The 19,483-nt window shown below is 47.5% G+C and overlaps 1 protein-coding gene across 3 annotated transcripts in view; it reads left to right on the plus strand.

Moving 5' to 3' along the window:
• Positions 1–19,483, plus strand: part of MLLT1 (MLLT1 super elongation complex subunit) — a 90,026-nt gene that overhangs the window by 6,708 nt on the left and 63,835 nt on the right. For 2 of the 3 annotated variants that reach the window (XM_053584494.1, XM_053584495.1), the window contains exons 2-3: positions 4,101–4,281; positions 13,314–13,396. In XM_053584494.1, the coding sequence (XP_053440469.1) occupies positions 4,101–4,281; positions 13,314–13,396 (264 nt within the window). Of the gene's footprint in view, positions 1–4,100; positions 4,282–13,313; positions 13,397–19,483 lie in introns of those variants that run through there. The other variant, XM_053584496.1, reaches the window with a different exon arrangement.

Below are 19,483 nucleotides of genomic sequence, written 5' to 3' on the forward strand. Positions count from 1 at the left end.
TAGTGGTGTCATCTTAGCTCACTGCAGCCTTAAACTCTTGGGCATAGCTGGGTGCAGTGGCTCACACCTGTAATCATAGCACTCTGGGAGGCCAGGGCAGGTGGATAGCTTAAGTTCAGGAGTTCAAGACTTGCCTGAGCAAGAGTGAGTTCCCATCTCCACTAAAAATGGAAAGCCTAACTGGGTGTTGTGGGGTGTTGAGGCGGGACACCTATAGTCGCCGCTGCTTGGGAGGCTGAGGCAAGAGGGTTGCTTGAGCCCAATTGGTAGAGGTTGCTGTGAGCTGTGATGCTAAGGCACTCTACCCAGGCAACTGAGTAAGACTCTGTCTCCAAAAAGCTGGGACCACGGGTGTGTGGCGCTGTGCTTGGCTAATTTGTCTATATTTTAGAGAGACGGTGGTCTTGTTCTTGCTCAGGTTGGTCTCAAACTCCTTGTCTCAAGTGATCCTCCTACCTCAGCCTCCCAGAGTTTTGGGATTATAGGCATTTTCCAGCCACTCTTTCTGCTTCCTCTCTCTTCCACCCCAGGGCTGCCCTGGCTGTTTGTCTTATTCTGCCTTTACCACGCACCACCCACCCCCACCAGAGGATGTTGATGCTGTCCGTCATGCTCTTAACCATCAGTTCTCCTTTTTTTTGTGTCCAATCTGGATGCACCTCTGTCCGGGTCCCAGCCCTCCCCTGTAGTGTACCTTGTCCCCTCTTCCTGTGGAGCCCCAATATGATGATTGTGCTCAGCCAGGGGAACTCATTCTGCCATAATTCTTTTTTTTTTCAATTAACTAATTTTTTAGTTGTTAAGTAAAAATTATATATAGTTATTGTGTGCAACTTTTTTTTTTTTTTTTTTTTTTTTGAGACAGAGTCTTTGTTGTCCTGGGTAGAGTGCTGAGGTGCCATAGCTCACAGCAACCTCAAACTCTTGGGCTTAAGTGATCCTCTTGTCTCAGCTTCCCAAGTAGCTGGGACTACAGGTGCCCCCACAGCACCTTGCTGTTTTTAGAGACGAGGTCTCACTCTAGCTCAGGCTGGTCTCAAACTCTTGAGCTCAGGCAATCTACCTGCCTCGGTTTCCCAGAGTGCTAGGATTACATGTATGAACCACTGGGCCCAGCCTATTGTGTACAACTTAAAAAAATTAATTTTTAAAATTTTACTCTTCATTTGCCTTATTTCTTGCACCTGGCTTGCTGTACACTCAGAGCCTCAAGCCTGCCTTGCCAGCTCTGCTGTACGCTGAGACATCGCTGTCCTCATTTGCCACTTTGGCCTTCTTCTTGGAAAGCACCACTTAGAGCTCCCTGACCTAGAAGGCTCTCTGGTTTAATTAATCCAGTGTTTGAGGGGGCCTCAAGTATGGTGGTTCCAAGATAGAAACGAAGAGGACAAAGATGTCCCTGCTGCCAAAGAGTTCTCAGGGGCCTCAGGGAACATCAGCAGCCCAGGGAAAAGGACAGGACAGAGCAGTGACTATGGAATTGTCCACACTTTGCAGAGACTTCAAGTCTCCTGGGGCATGGACGTTCTTTGGCGTGGGTCAGAAAAGACACTAGGGAAAGTAGCACTTGAGCTGCGACTGGGGGATGAGTAGTTTTAGGATAAGTTTAGGACATCCCAGACTGTAGGACTAGAAGCAATGAAGGCAGATAGAAGTGGACATTCCTGGTATGTTTTGGGCTAGCCAAACATCACTTGAGGTGGAACATAGGGCATGTGTGTTTCCTGTATTTTCTAGTTCTGGAATTCTAAGACATGCCATAAATTTAGGAATGGCTGTGTGCGCGCATGTGTTGTGTGTACCCAGTGGGGGAGTGGGGTGGGACTCAAACCCTTGCTCATTATCCACTGTAAAATGTATTCTCACTTCAAAAGGGTTAAAATGTGAAAAGAAGGTGAGTGTTTCAGACTTAAGGAAATATGCAGGTGGAGGATGGGAGGTGTGCTGAGGGGCTAGGACTTCATTCTCAGGAGGTGGCAAACTGCCAGAGCTTTAAAGCGGTGGGGGGCTGGAGGGGGAGGCAGCCAGATCCATCTGGTCTGACCTGCTTTCATTGCATGACAACTGAGAGCAGAGAGAGAAGGGCAGAGGGAGAGAAGCCAGTCAGGCTCTGGGACACTCAGCCAGAGGCAGGGGTTTGAGTGGGCCTTGGAATTCCAGAGAAGAGACAAATATAGGAGTGACTATGGCTACAGGGACACGCATGGGCAGTTGGTGAACTGGAGGGTCAGAGGCCCAGATGGAAGCTGTCTGATGTAGGGCTCCAGAGGGCAGCTGCGTGGGAGCTTCGCTTGGGAAGTGTGGGAGTCACCCACGGACTGCTTTGCTCCAGTTATCTCAGGACTCAGTGGCAAGTGTGTAAGTGTCCACTTGGCCCCTGCTTTATTTTGTAACATTCTTATATTTGATACTAGGTGTCCAGGCCATATCTATTAAAAGTCTGAGGAGGTTTTCACAAACTGGAGTGAGAGTTTGCCATCGGTTCCCTGTCGGTGATTTTGGCTGAGCCAGGTAGTAAGAATGCTTAGAAAACTTGTGGTTTTGTGTTCAGTATAGGGAAACTGGTCTGAGCTGCCTCAAATTTCAGGGCAGTCTCAGACACATGTGGGGTGAAGACAGCTTGACTGCCAAGGCCGTGGCTCTGCTGGGGACCTGCCACCAGGTGGCTGCAGGCTCACCTCTCAGTTCTCATTGGGAACCACCCATTCTGGCTTTGAATCTGCAAGCCAGGGTTTTAGCTTGTGACTTAGGGGATCTCAGGGAGCCTTGAGGAGGTGTCTTATGGGATGGCTAAGAATGAAAGTGCTCTGATAGGGAGCTTAGATGCTTTGCCCAGGAAAGCATGTGAGCAGGCCCTGCGGTTACATAGACCTGGGCTTGGGTCTGGTCCTTGCTCCTCACCAGCTGAATGACCTTGTGCGAGCTGCTTGGCAGCTCACTCTCAGAGCCTTGGTTTCCTCATCTGTGAAATGAGGTGACTGCCTGTGGGCTACACAATTAATTGTATTTGGTAAGATCTGGTGGGGATTCCAGTTCCAGACATTCACCTATTCGAGCAGAGTAGGTGAAAGCCATCACCAGGGGCTCTGCACCCATAGCACAGTGATTATGGAGCCAGCCATATATACTGAGAGTGACGGGTTCAAACCCAGCCTGGGCCAGCTAAACAACTGCAACTAAAAAATAGCCAGGTGTTGTGGCGGGCACCTATAGTCCCAGCTGCTTGGGAGGCTGAGGCAAGAGAATTGCTTCATCCCCAGAGTTTGAGGTTGCTGTGAGCTGTGACGCCATGGCACTCTACCAAGGGCGACATAGTAAGACTCTGTCTCAAGCTGTTATCTTGGGTAGAGTGCTGTGGCATCATATCTCACAGCAACCTCAAACTCGGGCTCAAGCAATCCTCTTGCCTCAGTTTCTCTTTCTTTCTTTTTTTTTTTTTTTAAGTACAGATGGGGATCTTGCTTTTGCTCAGGCTGGTCTTGAACTTGTGAGCTCAAGCAATCTACCTGCCTTGGCCTCCCAGAGTGCTAGGATTATAGGCATGAGCCACCGTGCCTGGCCAACCAGGGTAGTTTCTGATGGTGAGGAGTGCTAAGAAGAAGAAGGGCTGTGGTGATGAGAGTGCTGTGGGTGGCGGGGGCTCTCTCAGATTGGATGGCTGAGAAGGTTCCTTGTGGAGGTGACAGTCAAGCTGAGAGCTCAGGGACAGCAGAAGCTAAAGCATGGGTAGGCCAGGCAGAGCATCCTTGGCAGAAGGAACTGAAAGTGCTGTGGCCCAGAGGCAGGCATGAGCTGGGCTGATTGGAGCACCAGCCAGGAGGCTGTGCGGGTGAGATGGAGTTGGAAAGGGGAGAGAGGAGACACAGGGCTTGTGTGGGCTTGCCTAAGGGAGAAGGCAGGGGGTATGTGTGGCATACTGCAAGTCCCCCCCAAGCTATGCCTATTCTCTTTACTGATTTGGGAGGATATTGCCTCTCTCAGAGTCTCTGTACTGAATGTAGCCAGCACTGAGAGTGCGCCACAGGGGAGGTGGCAGAATAGCTGGCAGTGCCCTGTCTCAGGCTCGTACTGACCCTGTTCCCACTTTTCTTTCCCTCCAGTGCACTGTCCAGGTCAGGTTAGAGCTGGGGCATCGTGCCCAACTGCGTAAGAAGCCCACCACGGAGGGGTTCACCCACGACTGGATGGTGTTTGTCCGTGGCCCTGAGCAGTGTGAGATCCAGCACTTCGTGGAGAAGGTGGTCTTCTGGCTGCATGATAGCTTCCCCAAGCCCAGACGTGGTGAGTGGCTCCCAGCCTTGAGTCCCTGTGGCACTGACCAGTGTGGCTTCACTCCTGCAGAGTCCTGTCCCTGCCCAACTCCGGGAACAGCAAAGCCCCGTGCTGGGAGGCCCTGGCTCCTCCTTGGGATAAGGGCATTCGAGCTGATGCTCCTCATTCAGCTGTCGAGTTAGTCGCAGGGAAAACTGAAGAGAGGTGGCAGCTATCTGTCATGTCATCATTTAGACTTGGTCTCTGAGGGGGTGGGAAGGGTGTCCTAACCCAGCTGGTGAGTAAACAGGAAGTTGCTTACTGGGATTGAGTCTGTTTATTTGTGCCATTTTTAAGAATTCCTAATACTTGGAGTTGAAGGAATCACGGGAGCTCGTGTCCCGGCTGTCTTGTCTCCTACGCGTCTTCTTCCCCATTTCAGGCCTCAGGCTGACATTGGTGAAGTTCCTCAGTAACTATCCCCATCTGACCTCCCTGGAGGGCTCAATCTGATAGTATATAGGCAGGAACTTACCCAGTTTATGGTTAGAGGGACTTCCTGGGGAAGTGACCCCGAGGGAATGCAGGGTGGGTAATTTGGAACAAGGTTGGTGGTCTTGGGAGCTCTGTGGGGGCCGGCACCATGTCTGATTTTCAGACCACTGAGTCCCCAGTGAGTATGTATTGATAAAGGAATGAAGGGCTTACCATATTGAAGTGTTTCACAGTAGGGAATTGCTGTGCTGGGCTGCTGGTCCAGGTGGTTCCTGGGGCTGATGGGGGCTGAGCTGGGCATAAGCATGATGTCCTTTGCTGAAGCTCTGGGGATGCCGGCCCTGTGCCTGCAAGTGGTTTACAGTCTAGTGGTAAAGTGCCACATGCTACAGAAATAGACTTGTGGTTCCAAAGGGATGCCCACCTGAGGTTCCTAGTGATGCAGGAGCTATTTCTTTTTCTTTGGGTTCCTTCCATCAGCCTTCAGTTATTCCCTTCACTCCTTGTTTTTCCTTTCCTGGGTCCTCTCCTTCTTCCTCTTTTCCTTCCTTCTTTTCTAAGCCTTTTAGAGGATTGCAGCTATGGTCCCTGACAAAGACAGATAATGATAAAGCACCTCTTAGTAATAAGAACACATGGCATCTCTCAAGCACTTCCCACTAAGATCTTTCTATGCGGGATCATGTTTTGTTCTCACCACAACCGTCTTTACCAGCTGGGGGACAAGCCAGATGCCTGTGTTTTGAAGGAGGGTGAGCAGGCTAGTCCGTGGGCATGCAGGGTCCCTGTGGCCGCCTGTTTTTTATTGGTGTAGGGCCACGCCCATTTGAAGAAGCCTCACCTTTGCTTGCTTTGGCTGCCCTCCTCTCTTCCACCTGGGCCTGGCTGTCTCCTGCAGCATTCACTACAACTCTTCCTCACTGTATCTCTCACTCATCTTCTCCCCTTCCCTCTGTCTCCGAAGCACTAGGATGGACCTGGGATGATAATTCCCATCCACTTTAAAACTATTTATTTCATCTTCATTCCTAGCTTTGCTAGTAACCACGCAGCTTCTGGCAGTAACATGAATGGTGGTCTGCATTAATCACTTTCACCAGCTACCTGCTTTGAGGTCACATAAAAGTAGCATGTTCTCCAAGCCCCAAGTATCTGAAAAATGGGGTGATGGCTAAGGCTCACTCTCCTCAAGTGTTAGTTTGTGGGCAGCCCTTAGACTAGTAGCTGGACCCGTTGGTTGTAAAGTCTGTCCCTGCAGCCATTGTGCAGAGGCCAGTATGCAGAGGGCATCCTTATCAGATGTAACAAAGAGTAAACACCCAATTCCTTATTGTTGGATTGAATAAAACTCTGTTGGACTAAGAATGATACTTGATGTACTTCAGAAGTATCTTTTATACCAAATACGGACACATTATCACAAATCAAACAGAAACATGTAAGGCACAAAGTTGCTGTTCCCCACTCGCATACTAGTTCTGCCACCTGGAGCAATCTTTATAGCCCTTTCTGGATTGTGTTATTTTATCTGTTGTTGTTACTTTTTTTTTCTTTTAGGGCAACTTTGTTGCCCTTGGTAGAGTGCCATGGCATCATAGCACACAGCCACCTGCAGCTCTTGGGCTTAGGCCATTCTCTTGCTTCAGCCCCCACCCCCCTCAAGTAGCTGGGACTACAGGCAGCCGCCACAATGCCTGGGTATTTTTTTTTTTTTTTTTTTGCAGTTTGGCCAGGGCCAGGTTTGAACCCACCACCCTTGGTATATGGGGCCAGCGCTCTATTCACTGAGCCACAGGCACTGCCCCATGCTGTTACTATTTTTTTTAACAAATTCTTGCTTTGTGCCCAGGCTAGAGTACAGTGGTGTAATTCTAACTCATTGGACTGTTTTTTATAGTCCAGTATCTTGCTCTTGCTTTGGTTGTTTTTGTGTCTTTTTACCTTTAAGAGCCTTCATGGAAGAGTTCCACGGTACTGTTTTTAGGGAGGCCTCAGGCTATTGGGGCTAAATTGCAGTTTCTTTGCCCAATACACCTACATAGCCACATGCTTTTAGCCTTTTTTCTGGTTTATTTTTTTCCTTACACCGTCTTAACATGTTATATGTGTTACTTATCTTATCTATCCCTTTCAAGGAAGAGAGTTGGGTTAGTTTTGTTTACTGCTACATCCTTTGTGCCTGTCGGGATATAGTAAGTGTTTACTGAATGAAGGAATGAATTCATCCCTGTGAGTCCTTGTCCCTGCTATGCATGCTATTTTTATTTTCTTATAAAGAGACAGGATCTCTTTCTGCAGCCCAGGCTACAAGGCAATGGCATGATCATAGTTCACTGCAACCTCGAACTCCTAGCCTCAAGCAATTCTTGGTCTCCTAGAGAGCTGAGATTATAGGTGTGAGCTTTTATACTTGGCTTTTTTTTTTTTAACACCCCCCCCCCCCCCCAAATATTTCATTCTGGTTCTCTCTGACTTCTTCAATCACAATGAACCCTTTTGGGGGCCACCTAGCCATCACCCTGGGCCTTTTCTCTCATGTTCTTCTGGGAGGGATTTATTTATTGCCCTATGCTGAGTGTCAGAAAATGCTCATCCGGGCATTTTGGAATTAGGATTTTCAGATTAGGGATGCTGATGGAATGCAAATATTCAAAAGTCTGAAAAAAAACACTTTTGGTGCCAAGCGTTCCAGATGAGGGATACTTACCTTGCTCTATCACTTAGGGCTTTGCAAATGCTGCTTCATCATCTTCTGACGAGTCTGATGACACTGGGTTCTCATTCCATTACACATGACCTGGTTTTATTTTATTTTATTTTTTGTTGTTGTTGAGACAGAGCTTCAAGCTATCTCCCTAGGAAGAGTGCCATGCGTCACAGCTCACAGCAACCTCCAACTCCTGGGCTTAAGCGATTCTCTTGCATCAGCCTCCCAAGTAGCTGGGACTACAGGCACCCGCCACAACGCCCGGCTATTTTTTGGTTGTAGTTGTCATTGTTGTTTGGCGGGCCCAGACCGCATTTGAACCTGCCACCTCTGGTATATGTGGCTGGCGCCCTAGCCGCTGAGCTACAGGCACCACTGTGGTTTTTTTTCTTCCCTATAAAAGCATTTAAGGTGTTTGTTAGGATACTAAGATATGGGATTTTTATTGTTGCTCATTGTGTTTTGTGACTTTTAGTTCCTTTATTTTAGCTCTGTAAAGTTTCTATTTGATAGTTTTCTTCTACCTGTTTATTTCCTCTGTTTTTCTCTTTCTGGGAGGTTTATTACTTAACTTTTCTACGTCTAAGTCTTTTCATCTGTAAAATAAGAATGATTGTCTCTGCTGTGTAATATTGTTGTAAAGATTCAGTGGACTAGAGTTGGGCACTTAGAAATGATAGCCACAGTCTGTGTTTGTTTGTGTAATCTGCCAAATTGTTTTTTCATATCTCACCTTTTTAAACAAAAGTATCTTTTTGCTATGCTATTGGGGAGATTTCCTTTATTTTCCAGTCTTGCTGTTGAATTTAAAAACTGTAAGTATTTACCTGTAGTGTCTAAGAGCCCTTTCTTGTTTGTCGGGTATATCTCCTTAAATCTGAGGACATTGACTCCTAGGTGGTTTTTTCCCCCACTTTCTCTTTTTTCTCTAGTTCTCTTGCGGTTTCTAGATTATTTCCATTTCCTTGGCCTCTTTGCTCCAGGTGGGAATTTATTCTGAATTTGCTCTTTCATGGGAAGATGGGTCCTTATTAGCCAACAGGCTTGACAGTTCACAGGCCTCCCAGTTCCCTAAATGAGAAGGCCTTCACTCAGGGGTTCAGTTTCTGTACTTCCCTGAGATTGTCCTCTCAAGACATGGAACTTTTTGGATTTCCCCAGTGGGAAACTTGAGACTGCCCATGCTCTGGGTAGGGGGAGGTGAGAGGGAGGAGTCTCCAGGCCTGTGGTTCCAAACACAGCCTCACAGTTTGCCTCTTTTTTTTTTTAATAATTGTTTTAGTGAGACTTAATTCACATACCATAAAATCTACCCTTTCATCTGTACAATTAGTGTGTTTAGTGTATTCATATAGTTGTGCAGCCATTACCCCTCATTCTACTACCGCTGTCTAATTCCAGAGCATTTCTTTTACCCCAGAGAGAGCCCAGGCCCCCTTCCAGTTCTCACCCTCACAGTTCATCGAACCTGTCCCAGCCCTGGCCCAGTCCTTGAGAGCTCTGGCCCCATTCTGCTGTCCCTGCCCTGCAGCACTCCATGGCAGATTGTAGGCTGCTGCTTCCTTGTCCTGTCCCCTTGCCTGGTCTGCCCTGTCTACTTTCTGCCTTCTAGAGTCATGCGTAGCACTTGTGTCTCCTCCCCCCTGCCTCTGCACCCTCAGGGCTTTGTTTTGTGCTGAATTTGGCCACATGGCTCCCAAGCAGGATGGTAGGCCAGTGCATCTGCCTGGTCTCCTGTGTTGGACCAGAAGCCCTAACCCTTTACTTATCTCTGGAGGGACAGATGTTTTTCCAACCTGGAAGTACCTATCACTTGAAACATAACATGGGGAGGGCATGGAGAGTAGATTTAGAAATATAGTCACCCTCAGCAAAAGCAAGTGACCTGGGAGTCAGAGGCCTAGGAAGCTGAATGTGTTCCTTTTAGGAGGTGGTGCTGATATGGGGCTTTGTGGCTGGATGGGGTTCAGACAGGGGTCTAGGTGTGGGCAGGAAAGGGAGCATAGGGTGGAGTCTGCAAGCAGACTGCCTGTGGTTCCTCTGCTGGGGATTACAGGTGGGAGCTGCCCACTCTTCCTTTCTGGCCTATCTCCACTTTCCTTCCTACATGTTCCTTTCTGGTGCCTGGTCCTGAATGAGAGTTATGGGGATAGAGGGCAGGCTGCAGAGGCAAAGCACCAAGCAGATAGCTCTTGTGCAGCTGCAATGCTGCCACTTCTCTCTCTCTCTGCAGACCCCACGGAGGTTACAGACATGACTTGGCCTCCCTGTTTAAGAGTGTCTGAGTAATTCCTGTCCCTGGATGCCTGAGGGAGCTGTGGCCAGTGGTCTGCTGGGCAGTGTTTGACAGATACTTCCGAATGCTTCTGAAAGGAGGGGTTATGTCAGCAGGTCCAGGCTCTGGGGAGATACCCTGTTTCCCTGAAAATAAGACAGTGTCTTATTTTAAGGTGTGCCCCCAAAGACACGCTAGGTCTTATTTTCAGGGGACGTCTTATCTTTCCTGTAAGTAGGTCTTATTTTCAGAGGATGTCTTATTTTCAGGGAAACAGGGTAGTATGGATCAGGAATGATGTACACAATGAGAACAAGAAGGCAAGAAGGCCTACAGTAGGCTGGGCTAGGTAGTAGGTGCCTGTGATCTTGATACTCTGGGAGATTGAGGCAGGAGGATCCCTTGCTTGAGCTTAGGAGTTCAAGGCTGCATGAGCTATGATGGCACCATTGCATTCTGGCCTGGGTGATGGAGCAAGACTCCGTCTCTTGATAAAGAAGAAAGTCCTATAGCTGAGAGATCTAGGATACCAGGGAGTCTATGAGAGGGAACTGTGACCTGGTCAGGTGAGAGGCTTAGAGCAGGGGTCCCAGAGGAAGTGATCTGTGATTGAGAGGCTCACCATGGCTGCATCTCCAGACCTGACACCAGGCTGCTGAGTGCTGGGATGGGAGGTGATGGAGCTCCTTGCAGGAGTGTGAGAAGCAAGGGCAGGGGGAGCTACCAGGGGCGTGTCAGGCTGTGCAAGGCTCTGGTTACCCTTGCGGAAGATGCCCAGGAGGGAGCCTGAGGCAGGATGTGAGAAGTGTGGCTCAGGGACAGTGACCTGCACTCCATAAGCGTTCGGAAGTGTCCTTGAAAGCCAGGCGTTGTGGCGGGCACCTGTAGTCCCAGCTACTTGGGAGGTGGAGGCAGGAGAATCGCTTGAGCCCAGGAGTTGGAGGTTGCTGTGAGCTGTGATGCTACAGCACTCTACCCAGGGCAACAGCTTGAGGCTGTGTCTCAGAAAAAAGAAAAAGAAAGTTCTTGGTGAAAGGTAAGTTGCAGGAGAGGGAGTCAGGTGGCCTCCATTCTTGAGGGAGTGGTGGGCCCTGAGCTGAGGGATGCTGCATGTTAAAGAGGCAGAGGAGTTGGTTTGGGACGGACCTTGTTGTAGGAGCAGAACTCCAGCGGTGGCTGGAGTAGAGGTTAGGTTGGGGCTACTCATGACAGCTTTCTGCAGACTGCAGATTCTCCCTTGTGACTCAGAGCTGCTCTGTAGGGAGGCTGCTCCTTCCTTCCAGGGGGCCTGACCATCAGTCTGAGATGACCATCAGTCCCCAAGAGTAAGCACAAAGCGGCCAGAGGTGTCCTCTGGGCTTCTGTTGTTATCCTAACCCCTGACTGCCAAACACAGGTAGTGGTGGAGTGAATGAATGAATGAATGAATGAATGGGTATGATCCCTGATACAGTTTGGTAGTGCTAACAGCTCCTATGCAGACCCCGATGTCCATGTGACAGTAGCGTTTAGAGTGCCCAGCAGGGGCAGCTAGGATTACTGTTAGCTCAGGTGAGGAAACTTGTACACCAGCTGTGTACAAGGCCTTGCCATCTAGAAACTTATCTCATAGTGGGGCATGCAGCCAGTGGGGAGAGTAGTGCTTGAACCAGGCTTTCAGGGAAGGGGAGGGGACTAGGGTAGAAGGGACCCTGGGAATAGTACGTGGGCCTGGGCTGGCTTACATCCTGGTATCTGTCCTGCAGTTCCAGTTTCAGGGGCCAGGGATGAGTGGGCTTGGGAGCCTGAGCTTTTTGACCCCCTTCTTTGCTTTCCTGCAGTTTGCAGACTGGGACCTCATGCAGAGATGCCTAGCCAGCCCTGCCTTTGAGAGACCCAGTCTCTCCATATCTACCCTGCTTGCCAATTTTGTTTGGATAGATATATGACATATACAATATTAGATATTTGAGTCTTTAGTAGAAAAATCTAATGGTTTTGATTTTAAAAATCATGTTTCATTATGTTCCATTGATAGTTTTCTAGCAGTTTCTGTCTCGTTTAAGAATTACCTTACTAGTGCAGATCTATGCATATAAAGGTTTTTAACAATTGGCATTATGTTAGGTGAAATGAGCCAGATACAGAAAACAGAATGCATATCCTTAGTCCATGCAGAATTGAAATCAGTTGAACTTAGAGAAGCAGAGGGTAGGATGGTGGTTGCCAGTGGCTGAGCTTGGAAGGGTTGACATTGGGCCTTTCTGTTCTGCAAGGCGAGTCCTGGATCTGCTCTTCTGCATGGTGCCTGTTGCTGGCAGTGCCATAGTAGGTGCTTCAAGTTGCCATGAGTGTAGATCTTATGTTAAATGTTCCTAGAAAACAAAATCAGTAATAAAGGGGTGAGAGGAAACTTCAGCAGGTGATGGACATGTTTGTGGCCTTGATGGTGGTGATGAGTGTCTGCAGATCCCGAACTCATGGAGACATAGGTATGAAATAGGTAGCTTCCAGTGTGTCAATCAGACTTCAGTAAAGTGGGTAAAAAAGCTGCAGACAATCGGCAGGGTTTCTTCATGTCTCCCAATTATGGTTGCTTCTGCAGAGGGAGGGATGGGAGACAGGGGATTTGATTTCCACCAATTGTTTTCTTAAAAGAAACTGCATTTCTTTCCATGGTGTGTTATCAAAACATTTGACAGCTTGGCTTGGTGTCCGTCGTTCAGTGGTTAGGGCGCCAGCTGCATGCACCAGGGCTGGTGGGTTTGAACCTGGCCCAGGCCTGCTAAACAACAATGATAACAATAACAGTGACAGCAACAACAAAAAATAGCCAGGCGTTGTGGCGGGCACCTGTAGTTCCAGCTGCTTGTGAGGCTGAGGCGAGAGAATCGCTTAAGCCCAAGAGTTTGAGGTTGTTGTGAGCTGTGACACCACGGCACTCTTCTAAGGGGCAACCTAGTGAGACTCTGTCTAAAAAAATAAAAAGACATTTTGACAGCTTATTCTGGAGGGTGAAATTACAAATGATTATTTTATGCTGTTCTTTGTTTCAGTTTGGTAGTGTTTTCCTCCCCCCTTCAATCTCTGGGATTAACAAGGTTCTATTTGCACCCTTGGGACGATTCTCATTATGTGCTGGAATAGAACTCAGATAGTAGATTCTCTGCCACCTCCATGCTTCTCCATCTCCCAGTGTGCATGTCCTGGGCACAGACCAGGGCTCAGCTCCTGTGTTGGAGGCTGTCATGGTGGAGTGTGCAGCCCTGTCTAGAGGAAGGAATCCCACCGGCTCGCTCACCTCACTCAAGTCTGTGACTTGGTGCAGAGTGTAACTCACTAATACCCCTTCCTGTTCTCTCTTTGCTGACTGCCCTGGTGACCAGGTCACCTCTGCCCTGCCCCTTTTATTCCTTGGGGCCCCTTGAGCATGGAATTTGACTCTCCTTGGGGAGCTCAGCTTCCCAAAAAGCTGCCCTCCTGATAGCCTCAGCAAGGAGGTGGTAGAGGTGGCAGGGAATTGAGGGGGCACATGCTATTGCTGCTGGGGCCTGGGCCTTGAATGGGCAGGAAGCTGATGGATGCATTTTCTCCTTCTCTTTTTAGTGTGCAAGGAGCCCCCCTATAAAGTGGAGGAGTCGGGGTATGCTGGCTTCATCATGCCCATCGAGGTGCACTTCAAAAACAAGGTAGGGGTTCGATCCCTGTAGCACAGTGGTTATGGTGCCAGCCACATAGACCAAGGCTGACAGGTTCGAAACCGGCCCAGGCCAGCTAAACAATGACAACTGCAACAAAAAACAGCCGGGTGTTGTGGCGGGCTCCTGTAGTCCTAGCTACTTGGGAGGCTGAGGCAAGAGAATCACTTTAAACCCAAGAGTTTGAGGTTGCTGTGAGCTGTGACAGTATGGCACTCTACTGAGGGCAACATAGTGAAACTCTGTCTCAAAAAACAAACAAAAAAACCCCCTAGAAGCTAGGATCCTTGAGTAGCAGCGAGCAGGATGCACATCCTGGTAGAGGTCCCAGCAGAGCCCCTGGGCCAAGGATGCCATGGGCTGTTCACAAGGGAGGTAGTAGAAGTGGCCAGTCCTCAGCATGGACACACGTGCTGGTGATTGTCACAGGGAGGATATTGGTTTCCATTCCAATTGCTCTTGAGGGCCAGTGACCCTGTACCTGAGTGCCACTTCTTCAGAGGAACAGCATGGCTAGTCACCTAGAGAATTTGTCTGTAGCAACACGCCCTGATGGGGACAGGTTTCTCCATGGTCCTAGAAGGACATGTGAAGTGACTTAGATCTGGTAGTAATACAGATGTCCCATAACAGGCAGCTGGTTGGGTACACTTACCTAAGTGCATCTTCTGAGTAGAATCTTTGATGACCTACAGGGAGAGTAAATTCTTAATATTGTTGAATGACAGAGGCAAGTTATATGAATAATATAGAAAAAAATTATATCCATTAAAAATGTTAGCAAGGTGTAATCTGGGGGGTAGGATTGCAGAGGATCTTTATTTTCTTCTATCTGTGTTTTTTAAACTTTTTGTTGTTGTTGTTTAGTAATTAAAATAACTGGAGAGCCTGCCCATGTTCCTCTTCTTGGTGTCACCAAGGGGCCAGCAATGGCATTTCCTGGCTCAGGGCAGCTTGGCCACGGCTGGCTGCTTTCCTACAAATGCAGCTAGACTGGCGTGGAGACTATGCTGCCATCTCCTGGGAAGGTCCTCCTGGGAGGCCTGCAGTATGCCCTACTTACTTGCAAGCCCTCAGTGTATACCAGCCATGTGAGATGCATGGCAGGAATTGCACTGTTGCGTACACCACCTGTGGTAAGGGCCTCTAGGAGTGGCACTCAGATGTGTTGCCCTGTAGAGAGCTGGGTGACCTTTTAACAGATGTGACCAGATTTCAGGTATGAGGCCCTCTGGGGTCCTGTTCATAGAAATCTGGGTCATCCTGAGGCTTTTTGGGAGTTGAGGTCCCATTGGGAAAAGAGTGGAGACCATCTGAGGGTGGACCTCCAGGGGACCAGGGGCTTTGTCCTGGAGCAGGTGAGCTGCCAGACTCTTCAGGCTCCCTTTGGTACATGTGGAAGGGGAGTGCTAGCCCATGCATGGCACTGGTGCCTTGGAGGGATGGCAGTGGCACCAGAGTCCTTATGGCTAGTCTGAATTCACCATTGGGTGACTCAGATCAAATCCCTTCAAGGTTCCAAAGCAGTTTGGGGAAGGGAAAGCCAGTAACACCCTCATTATCCCCTGACACCTGTCTGGTCCCTGACCCAGCTTGCAGCCATGCAAGCACAGGTGGTACCCACTCCACTTGCCAGTCCCTTTAGGTGTCTGCCAAAAGACTTCAGCCAGTCCCTGGCTCCGTGGCAGGGGGTTGCCAGCACATGGATTTTTGGGACCTCTTTTCCTAAGGCTGGCTGCCTATTTGGAGGGAGGGTGGAGCAAGGCTGGGACGGTTTCTTATCCTGGGTTTCTTCTCCACGCCCTGTGGTAACCCCCAGCTGGCTGTGGACTGGCAGCCCCAAAGTAGTGGTGAAACGCATTCTGAGCATGTGCTATATCTGGCAGTGCTCACCTGAGCCTGAAACCTGTCTTTGGGCTGTTTATGTACTGAGTTCCCTGAGGCTCCACTGTGATGGGGAAAGGAAGTGGGCAGCCCTCTGCCCTAGGGTTTTTACTGCTGGGCTTAGCAGCCTCCCTTGTGCTGGGCCTCAGGGGCAGGTCACCCTTTCTGAGGATATTCTTTGAGTCTCTGCCTATTCTTTGGGGGTTCTTGGGGTTTTCTCTGGGGGGTGTGTATGTGTGTGTTTGCATGGGCTGTATGGGACCAGTGGTCCTCCAGAGAGCCTGTTGCTGTGCTCTTTGGAAGGCCCTACCAGGGGTCCTCAAACTTTTTAAACAGGGGGCCAGTTCACTGTCCCTCAGACCGTTGGAGGGCCGGACTATAGTTTAAAAAAAAATACAAAAACTATGAACAAATTCCTATGCACACTGCACATATCTTATTTTGAAGTAAAAAAAAAAAAAAACGGGAACAAATACAATCACACTGTCTCATGTGGCCCACAGGCAATAGTTTGAGGACCCCTGCTAGGCACTGCGCTCAGCACATTTCCACCTGCCTGGGCACCCTCTGGGGAGTGTGTGTGCAGGCTCTGCCACATCCAGCTCCTTAAGGCAACATCTGGTTTCTGCTCAAAGTGTTTGTTTTAGGGCTGGTTTATTGAGGTCTAATTTACATACAGTAAAACCCTCCCATTTTAGGTGTAGTGGGTTTTTCGGATCTCAGCATGTGTTTTCATTTGAACTCTGTTGGAGGATGGCCAATTTTTCTGTTAGAAAACAAAAAAAGACTATATTCCTCAATGTTTGTTTGAACGGTTCCTGCAGACACTGCATGGCTGGGACAGAGCTCCACCATGAGTCTTTTCTGAGGATTACAGTGTTGTCTCTCAGGACAAAGGCTGGCTGCTTCCTGTGCTCTGCACCTACTAGCTGGGATTCCTCTGGTTCTGATGGTGGCTGTGCTCACAGAGCCTTAGAGGGCCCTGCACCCAGAGAACCAGGGAGTGAGGCCCACCACGAGGGTTAGGGGTACGGGTCCTCATCACAGCTGTGGGGGTGTGTGCAGCGTGCCAGGCCTGTGCTAAGCATGTATGTTTTTAGTCTCCAAACAAGCCGCAGAGGAAGGTCATCGCCACAGTCTGTGGCTGGAGGAATTCCTGGATACTGAGTCACTTAGTGCCACAGATTATTTGGCAGAGCTGGGCTTGGAACCAGCTATGCGCAAGTACACACCCATTGCTTAAATTCCTGAGACATGATTTGCAAAAACTGGCTTAAAAAATAAAACTAACTGAAATAGGCATTACCTAGAATGATAGCTCTTAATGAATCGGGCTTTTATTTACATCTAGGGGCCAGGGACAGTATTTTTTTTTTATGTATTGTGTTCTACAAAGATTATTTACATGTGGGTCCCTATTATAGATTTTGTAAAGATCAGACAGTTGTACAAAAGTTGGTAAATTGTAAAAGCAGCCGATACAGACCAGAGAATACAGAGTGCTATTTGGAACAGGGTTGGGATTTGCAATGATTTTTTTTGCCCTGACATAGGCAAGGCTTGCATTTGGTTGCTAGGCATGGCTAACTCATCAGCGGTGGGTTGTAAGGGGGTAAGCCTCTAGGTCAGGTTGGCAGTATTGGTGTCTAGAGTGAATAGGGAGAGAGCAGTTAGGGGTACCTGGGGGCTCAAATTCCAGTCACTGGCTGTGTCACTGGGGACAGGTCACTCCTCTGGGTGTCAGTTTCTGCATTGTATCTACTTCTCAGGGCTGTCAGGAGGGTAGGTAGAGCACTGGGTGCAGGCCTAGCACAGGTCTTACACTCCTGAGTGTGTGCTGTTGCTGTGGAGCTGGAGTGGGCAGGGAGTGTGGTGGAGGAAAGAGCCTGGGAGACTTTAGAAAGCTGAATCTCCAGCCATGATAGAGGTGCTGTCGCTTCTTTAGTGAGGGCTAGGTCCATGGCCAGAGCAGAAAGGCACTTCTCAAACACAGAACCTTTCCTTATGTTGTGTGAGGATTTTTTTTTTTCTTTTTAGCTAGTATGTTTGACCTTGAATGTGGTTTTGTCTGTAAAATGAAGGAATTGTGTTTTATGTGGTGTTATGCACTGGAGCTTAACTGAGGCAGCATTTTGATGGACCTGTTGAGGAAAGATGCTCTTTTGATAATACATCACCCCTTTCTTTCAAGGAAAAAAGAAATGGAGGACTTCATCTGGTTACAGAAGTAATACATGTGTGTTGTAAAGAAATTGTTCTGAAACAAGAAGACAACATTGTTCAACATCTGCTGGGAATGTGTTCATTGGGCAACTCAGATTTTTTGCTGTTCTGTGTGTCTGCAAATGACAAAGCTTAGAGTATTGATTTGGGGTTTACAAATAAAGTTTCATGAGTAGGTGAATTCGAAAATGTGGAATCTACCAATGATGAAGACAAACTATACTATAATATGTGTGTCCATTCATCTGTTAGTGGACATGTGGGCTGCTCTGTCTGCTTGCTATTGTGAACAGTACTGCTATGAACATTTGTGTACATGGACTTGTTTCAATACCAATTTTCAATTTCTTCGGGTATACAGCTAATAATGGAATTGCCAGGTTATGTAGTAATTTTGTGTCTAACTTTTTGAAGAACTGTCAAGTTATTTTCCACAGTGGCTGCACCATTTTATGTTTCCACCAGCAATGTATGAGGATTCCCCTTTCTCCACATCCTCAGCAATGCTGCTTATTTTCTATCTTTTTTTTAAGTTATAGCCATCCTAGTGGGTGTGAAGCGGTAACACATTGAGATTTTTATTTGTATTTCCTAATTGCCAGTGATATTTTGCATCTTTTCACATACTTGTTGGCTGTTTGTATGTGGAGTAATGTCTTCATACATCCATTGCCCATGTTTGAGTTAGGCTGCTTGTCTTCCTGTGGTTGCATTATAGAAGTTCATTATGTATTCTGGACATTACTTCCTCACCAGGTGTGCACTTTGCAAATATTTTATCTCCTTCTCTAGATTGTTTTTTCACATTCTTCATAATACCCCTTGATGCACAAAAGTATTCAATTTTTGTGAAGTTCAGTTTATTTTTTTCTTCAATTGCTCAGACCATGCGTGTCAAATCTGTTACTCTGTTGCTAAATCTGAGGTCGTAAAGATTTATCACTTTGTTTACTTATACTAGTTTAATAGTTTTAATTCTTAGATAATTGGTCCATTTTGAGTTAACTTTTTTTTTTAGACAGAGCCTCAAGCTATTGCCCTGGGTAGAGTGCTGTGGCATCATAGCTCACAGCAACTCAAACTCCTGGGCTCAAGTGATTCTCCTGCCTCTGCCTCCCAAGTAGCTGGGAATACAGGCACCCGCCACAATGCCTGACTATTTTCTTGGTTGCAGCCATCGTTGTTTGGCAGGTCCGGGCTGGATTTGAACCTGCCAGCTCAGGTGTATGTGGCTGGCGCCTTAGCTGCTTGAGCCACAGGTGCCGAGCCAGAGTTAACTTTTGAATATGGAAGGAGGGGTAGGGCCCAGCTTTATGCTTTTCCGTGTGATTTAACAGGCGTCTCGGTGCCATTGGTTGAAGAAACTCTTCTTTTTCCATTAAGTGGTCTTAGCATCCTTGAAAATTAATTGACCATAGATTTTGAGTCTAAAACTGAACTCTTTTAATTGTTTCCATTCATCTGTATGTCTGGTCCTATGCTCATACCTTACCGTTTTCATTACTATAGCTTTGTAGGAAGTTTTGAGACCTTCAACTTTGTATTTTGTTTTCTTCCTCCTTCAGTATGAATTTGGTTATTCTGGGCCCCTTGTGGTTTTATATGAGTTTAAGGTTTTGCTTTTCTATTAAAAAAAAAAAAACAATTGGAATTTCAATAAAGATTACATTGAATTGCATTGAATCTGTGTATCATTTTTGGGACATCTTAGCAATATTAAGTCTTCCAGTCCATGAACATAGGATGTCTTTCTATTTAGTCAGGTTCTTTTTAAATTTTTTTTGGCAGTGTTTCGTAGTTTTCAGTGTATATAAATCTTTCACCTGCTTGATTAAATTCATTCCTGGGTATTTTATTCTTTTGGATGCTATTGTAATTGAAACTGCTTTTTTATGTGTTGATCTTGTACTTTGCAACTTTATTGAATTTGTTTATTAGCTTTAGTGATCTCTTTGTGGCTCCTTTGGGATT

Source organism: Nycticebus coucang, chromosome 3 (assembly GCF_027406575.1).
Source record: "Nycticebus coucang isolate mNycCou1 chromosome 3, mNycCou1.pri, whole genome shotgun sequence".
Taxonomy (NCBI): Eukaryota; Metazoa; Chordata; class Mammalia; order Primates; family Lorisidae; genus Nycticebus; species Nycticebus coucang.